At 38.0% G+C, this 7,610-nt stretch overlaps 1 protein-coding gene and 1 pseudogene across 1 annotated transcript; one reads left to right on the top strand and one right to left on the bottom strand.

The window, feature by feature from the left end:
• Positions 1-589: 589 nt before the first annotated feature.
• Positions 590-1,414, top strand: LOC130507008 (MATH domain and coiled-coil domain-containing protein At2g05410-like; annotated as a pseudogene).
• Positions 1,415-1,822: 408 nt separating this feature from the next.
• Positions 1,823-3,624, bottom strand: LOC130507007 (UPF0481 protein At3g47200-like). The gene is made up of 2 exons (XM_057001711.1): positions 3,277-3,624; positions 1,823-2,563 (listed from the first exon to the last, which is right to left on the bottom strand). Exons 1-2 carry the CDS (start codon positions 3,622-3,624, stop codon positions 1,823-1,825), a joined length of 1,089 nt encoding a protein of 362 aa, XP_056857691.1.
• Positions 3,625-7,610: the final 3,986 nt, after the last annotated feature.

Genomic DNA, 7,610 nt, shown 5'->3' with positions numbered 1-7,610 from the left:
CAGATTACTTGGGTGATCAAAAACTTCTCAACTTTGCAATCCAAGAGAGTACAGTCTGATATATTCCTGGTGGATCTTTGCAGATGGTAAGAAGAGAAGTTCGTTTCAAATGTTTTCCTGGTTAATATCCATCATTTTGCTGATTATTTTCTTTCATTTTTCTTGCAGGCAGATATTGGCCTATCCCAAGGGAAATGATAAGGCTAATCATTTCTCTCTGTATCTCGCCGTTGCTGGCTCTGAATATTTGCCTCTTGGATGGAAAAGCCACGCTAAATTTTCCCTTACTGTAGTAAATCAGTTTTCGGAAAAACTGTCCCAACTTAGAGGTGATCGTTTCTTGATTTAATTTTCATTTAATAAGGCGGAGAAGTTTCATATTTGTGGTCTAGGACTGCTGCGAGATTTTTGTTTATATGTTGTGCCTGGCTTGTGGAGTTGTCAACATGGATTTTAAATCGGATGGAGTCTATATAATGTCATATTTTCATGCTTACTCAAAAATGCAAATCATGAAATATATTTTTGATATTTTGTAGAGACGCAACATTGGTTTGATAAGACAAATCCTGACTGGGTGTTTTCAGAAATGATTTCCCTTGACGAACTTCATGACAAAGAAGGATTTCTAGTTAATGGAGAAGTAAAGATTGTTGTGAAGGTTGATGTTCTTGAAGTTCAAGGTAAAGTAGATGTATCAAAGGAATCTTCACCAGTAATGGAAACCATAGATATCAATGGGTTTCAAGTCCTTCCTTGGCAGGTAAGATAATATAAGCAATACAAAACTTCTTGTTTTCTTACTTCAAAAAGTCCAACCAAAATACAAAAGCCATCATGGTTTCTACAAGTGATTATAGTAAAAAGACTTGTAACACACACAGAACAAAAAATGGTCAAATCAAAGTCCCTCACTAATAGTTCAATTTCTTAATATAGTTACAAGCTGAAGATAGTCTATTATGCTACGGCTTTACTTTATATATATACTTTCCAACTGCAGGTAGAATCTGTGAACCGTTTGTTTGAAAAACACCAAGATATTGCATCAAAATTTCGTCCAAAGAATCCATATCTAAAGACGGCGTACATGAATGTCCTCCTAAGCTTAACCCAGACGATATGTCATTCGCCTTGGGAAATCTCCAATGATGATTTGGCAGAGGAATATGCTGCTCTATCATACTTGTCAGCTGAGGGGTTTCAGTTGGATTGGCTGGAGAAGAAACTTGATGAAGTTAAGGAAAAGAAGAAGAAAGAAAAAGTATGTTTAGCTCAGCTTCAAGAAATGGAGGAAGAACTAAAGCCATTGAAGCGGAAGTGTTCAGAAATGGAAGCTCAAATGGACAAGGTGAAGGCTGAGTTGTCTGCAGCTAAATATCCTGTCTCCTTGTACGATTAAGACGTTGTCTGAAGATTTAAGTTCTTAGGGTACTTGGATTTAAATTCTCGTAGGTGTTCCGGTTTGTTTGCTTGCATCTTGATTTCTAATGAGCTCTCTCAAAATTAAGAACACTTGGATTTAGATTATTACTCCTTAATTTTATTTCTAATCAACAAAATATTGATGAGAAACATCCCACATCGAAAATATAAGAATTAATCTACTACTATATTAAAAGGTTACGGCCAATCTACTCATTGCCAATTGATTTTAAGTTGGAAATCCATAATTAATCCAAATCTAACACAAAACTAGCAGTTCAACTTAGATTCAGTACAAAGTCATGTCAGGATCTGACTGCTTGTGCTTACATTCATAAGAACAAGTTTGGATTTATTGAATTTTGACTACTAAATATGTAAATACTATGGTAATAACTCACAGGGCCAAGATAGAGCATACAGCCTGTATGAAAGTGAGAAGGAGAAGAAGCAAAGCAGCCAAAACAGAAGCAACTGACCAAGGATTGTGGAAATAGTCATGTCTCAGAATCGCCTTCCACCTGTTCCATGGTGTGTTGCAGTACGATTGTAACTTCTCAGAGAGGCTCTGAAAGTAAAACTTTCTGCCAAAGACAACCTCTGTGCAGATGTTATCGAACACATCTGAAATATCTTCTGCGGCTCCAAGACTGTTCATAAAGATCCCACGGCGGATGAGCAAGTCAGCATCCGCAGGGGATCTAATGAAGCAACTGAGAAGCCTGATGTAGTGGAGGAAGCTCTTATCTGAGCAATGACATTGTTCAAACACAATGATATTCCTGAAGAGGGATTCCGTGAGATCATCAACAAAAATAGTAGGAATCTCCAGCACTCCATCAGCAAATTTAATATCAAGTAAACAACTACTGGTCTCTGATGGCTTGAACTTAACACCAGCATTGTGTAGCTCTGTTGCTTTTGGCGCATTGTAAATCGTAGATATGCCTTCTTCCAATCTGATTGGAACTAGCGGCAGATAACAAGACCTCAGAAGATCAACAAAATGCTCTGGCTCTGCAGATTCATACATTTTATCATCAATGTTGCTCAGGAAACAACTGAAGTGGCTTTTAACAATCTCCAGTACTGAAGGTGTTCCTTGTTGGTAGTAAGGAGTCAAGAGATGATAAAACCCCTTCACAATGAAAAAGGGTAACTGGTTTTCTATTAGGATCTGTTAGGTTTTAAACCTCAACCTTGTGCTATAGAATTTGAAATAAACTTGATACCAAAACCTATCTTTGCTTTTATTCAATACCAATAGATTTCTCAAGAACAAAATATAAAGATCACAAGTCTAAGCAATAAACCCTCTTCCTAATTGCTAATTCTCTTGATCTCTCTTTATCTCTTTGCTCTTCTCTCTTTGATCGGATGCTCAACTCAGTCCTCGAAGTCTTCTATTTATACTGTAGCTATTGCCTTTTCTAAACTCATTAGCTTTTGTATATTTTCCTTTTCTTAACATATTTTGGTTAGATTCCACCAAACATGAATAATCATAACTGACCACAATTGGTTATGGGCTATAACTAGGATTGGGCCCATCTTCAATAATCTCCACCTTGGGCCCATATCCTTTTGTTTCTTCTTCTTCGACACCAAAACTCCAGTCACGAGAGCTCATCACGGGAAGATTCGATCGACGACTGCAACCACTGGTATCTTGTCCGTCGTCCCTCCCGAAAGCACCTGTAGCTCACACGCTACTCATGGTCTTCAGCTCCCGTTCCTTCCTTTTGTACAGTTTTGGATTTAAAAAAAAAACTCTGTTTTGCGTCCTCTGTGAAACTCCGTCCATCAATGCACAAACCACAGCGATTCTCTCCGGTGGCTTTCACCGGAAACCTCCACCGACCATTTACACCATATCCGCCTGTAAGCATCATCGCCTAAACCTTGCATCTTCTTCTTCGGTGAGATCGTATAAACCCAGAAAGCTCTCCACGGTGGCACATCTCTTTGTTTCACACTGCGAAACATACTCCGTCGCTCCTGGATCCAAGCTTCAGTCTTCCGCAAAGTCCGACCACTGTTATGTCTTTCCTGGTGGTTACTCTGCTCTGTTTCTCCTCTATAACTCAGAGTATATGTCGCTGCTCCATTCTTTAAGATATTTTCTCCTCCACTCATATATATAGTCTTAGTTTGATTTTCGTTTTCCATCTGACCAGCTGCTCTACCATGGATGGCCATTCCTTGGTATCCACAGCTAACGTGTTCGTCCATAAGAAAATTTGATTCACGTCACCGAGTTTACTGCAGATATTCTCGGTGAGTTTCTCAATTTCTTAACTTGTGTACTCAAACTTTGTCTCTTGATATCTTACAGTGTTTTGATAAATCCCTTTTGTTTGCCCCCCTTTTCCAGCTTTCTCTAATGACATACGACGCTCTTTCAACCTGTTTAAGATGATGACTTCCCTTCTGTTTCTTCGACGATGCCCTTGTGCTTCTCATGTACCAGAGATACTCGTCTCCCTTCACCGTTACTGGTGTTTAAGACGTTCTCTCATCAACCTTCCTCTTCCTTGTTTGGTGACCATTGCGATTCCTGAGATACTCGTCTCCCTTCACCATCCTTGATGTTTAAGACGTTCTCTCATGTAACACTTCAACAACCTTTCCTGTTCTCCATCCGATTTACTTGATACTGATTAGCAATTTTCCTATGTCTCAGCTGCTCCACCTTGAACTGAAACATCCACCTCGTCTTATCCGTCACAGGTAACCTTTCTTGCTCCCTACTGGCTTTTCATTATCGATAAGAAATAATCAGAGTTTCTCACTCGTTATTTCTTCTTGTGCGAGGTGTCTCGATAATGACGTTACCTGTGACGCTTTTCTCCTATTAGTCGGCAGTGGGAAGTTCACAGCAAAGCTGCAACTTCTGATCAGGTGCTTTTTCATTCAACCTCTCTTCATGATTAACCGTAGTATCCGTCTTGTTTGATACGTCTTTCTTCTTGACTGCCGTAATGATAGAATTGCTTTCTGCATCACTAACTTCGAACTCAAACCCTGTAGTTGATGTTTCCTCATCGTTTGTTGCATAATCTGAGTTTGTGAAACTTTCAATGCAAAACTCTGAATCATTCTTGAATCCATCAAGCCTTTGATTCTCCTTTGATGATCCTTTATCATTACTCTTTTCTTCGTCCCTTGCAAGACAAAAAACATCTAGTGACTGCCTATTATCAGCTTCTCCACTTGACTCGTATTTTTCTGTTGAAAAAGAATCTCCACCTCGAGCTGATAACCTTTCTGTTCCAAAACCATACGGACTTGGTCCCTGAATCAGATTCTCACTGAAAGACACCTTTCGCCTTTTCCGTACAGCTTTTGGAGTATTCACCTTACTCTTCACAACTGTTCCTTGAAGAGAGTATAACCCATCTTTGTATTTTCCTGAAATTACTTTCTTCCTGTCTTTGTAGAACTGAACCTTGAAGCCGTGTCCTACGTATCTGCAGCCTGATTTTTCTAGCATCCCATAAGATATCAGATTCCTACTCACGTCCGGCATGTATTTAACATCCTTGAGTATTACTTTAGAACCATCTGGATTCTGAATCTGAATCTTCCCCGTTCCTTTGATGCTACCTTGAGTATTATTAGCCATCAATACACTTCCTCCTTCGTACTCCTTGAAATCAAACAAGACTTCTCTGTCATGTGTACTATGGAATGAACAACCTGAATCCATGATCCATTCCTTGCGTGTATCTCGATTGCTAACTGTTAACACCAATGGCTGCACAGGCTCCTTTGTAAAATTTGCAGAATTCGGATGCCTTCTCCTATCAGGACATTCTCGTTTCCAGTGGCCTTCCTTTCCACAAATAAAACAACTTGTGTCGTTCTCATCAGATTTCTGCCTTCCCTTACTTTTAGATCTTCCTCTCCAGTTACTGGAGTTTCCATTACCGTTCCCTGATCTCTTTTGAGTTCTTCCACGTGACTCCACATATAAACCTTCTGAAACTGGTTTACTCTTGTTAAGTAATCCTTTCTGCTTAAGTTCCGCTTCTTTGGAATAAGCTGAAGTTACAACTTCGTTTACGGTAAGCGTCTCTTTCCCCGTCCCGTATTGGAGTGTGTGAACCAATTGTTCATACGCTTCAGGAAGTCCCGACAATAGTTGAATTGCTTGATCTTCATCTGATATAGTAACTTTGAGACTCTCCAAGTCTGCAATTAACTTCAGAAAGATATCCACGTTTTCTTCTATCGTCTTATCTTCTTCCATCTTGTAGCAAGAGAATTGTTTCTTCAAGTAGATTCTGTTAGGAAGAGACTTCGTTTGATAATTCTTTTCCAGGGCCTTCCACATCCCCAATGCAGTTGTTTCATGCATAATCTTCCTTAGAATAGAATCACTCAAACTTATTCCCAATAGACTTCTTACTCTAAGATCCTTGTCAGCCTTCTTTTGATCAACCTTTGCATCCGATCCTTCTACTTCTTTTCCAGATTCTGTCAAGACCGTAAAGTCTTCCTTAAGAACCGAAAGTAGACCTTGTATCTCCAGCTGAGCCATCATCTTGTACTTCCACATTCCGAAGTCACCTTTGCCATCAAATTTCTCCATCTCAAATCTTCCCCGAGTTGGTTCCATAATTCTAGCTAGCACTTCCAATCAAACCTGGATTGCTCTGATACCACTTGTTAGGTTTTAAACCTCAACCTTGTGCTATAGAATTTGAAATAAACTTGATACCAAAACCTATCTTTGCTTTTATTCAATACCAATAGATTTCTCAAGAACAAAATATAAAGATCACAAGTCTAAGCAATAAACCCTCTTCCTAATTGCTAATTCTCTTGATCTCTCTTTATCTCTTTGCTCTTCTCTCTTTGATCGGATGCTCAACTCAGTCCTCGAAGTCTTCTATTTATACTGTAGCTATTGCCTTTTCTAAACTCATTAGCTTTTGTATATTTTCCTTTTCTTAACATATTTTGGTTAGATTCCACCAAACATGAATAATCATAACTGACCACAATTGGTTATGGGCTATAACTAGGATTGGGCCCATCTTCAATAGGATCATGTCACGACACACGTCAGTGATCATCCATGGCTTCCCGAATATGCGATCGTTCTCGCTTCTAAGATGAGGATAACGAGATCTCAGAATAAGTTCAACCAAGAAGCTCCCATCCACAACTAACATTTTCACAAACTCGTCCCTGTTGAGTTTCACATCTTCTGCGTAACAACTCCGAGCATCCTCTTCCCACGTTCTTGAAACTCTAACAAGATCCTCTAAACTAAAGCCTACTCTAGGGAGAAAGCTCTGCAAGTACCTGTATTTATGCTCTTCCATGGCTTGAAGATCTTCTTTACCCCGATGAAACGGGCCAAAAGACACAAGCCGAGGGGAATATACATCAGGGTTGAGCCTGCGTAGCTTATTGGGTACCTTGTAGATACAACACTCGTTTGAAAGAGAAGACAAGGATTCTAACTTTGCTTTGATGGAATCTACCAGGGATTTATCTTGACTCATATCCATGCTCGGTTCAGTGTTACTCGAGCATCACTGGTTCATGAAAGAAACAAGAACACATGTAGAGAGAGAGAGATTGAAGAAGATTCTTCGGAGGAATACGCTGAGAAGTTGGCTTTGTTGTCTTTGCACACAGTGGTAGACTTTTCAGAAGTCAACGTTTCACATGTACTCGTTTGGATGAAGAGAGTCAGAAACGCACGCTTGACGCGATTTCAACAAAAAATCTATTGACACACAAAATGTTAAATTAAACTTCAAAAAATATTATGAAACTCTGATTTTTCTACACCATGTGAAAAAATAAAACTATTAAAATTTAGATTATATGTAAAAATACAGTTTTGTTAATTTTATATTTTATTATTTGTTTACAATACTTAATTTCAAAATTTAATTTAAGCATATGTAAAAATTAAAATAAAATAAATAATTTTATTTTTATTTATATTTAATAATATATGTATATATTCAACATTATAATCCTGGAAAGAGTTTTTTATTTATTTATTTTGGTTAAAATGTATTAAATCAAATTCTATAAAATTAAGAAAAAAATTGTTAATTATATAATTATTAAAACGTAAAACTAAATACTATTTCTAAAATTGTAGATATTAAAAAGAAACTAGTTTTATTTGGATTAAATTAATTTTTTTTTGAAAAGAC

The sequence above is a fragment of the Raphanus sativus genome, unplaced genomic scaffold (genome assembly GCF_000801105.2).
Source record: "Raphanus sativus cultivar WK10039 unplaced genomic scaffold, ASM80110v3 Scaffold3897, whole genome shotgun sequence".
NCBI classification, from domain to species: Eukaryota; Viridiplantae; Streptophyta; class Magnoliopsida; order Brassicales; family Brassicaceae; genus Raphanus; species Raphanus sativus.
The sequence above is the reverse complement of the archived record's forward strand: the minus strand, read 5'-3'. Positions and strand labels throughout refer to the sequence as shown.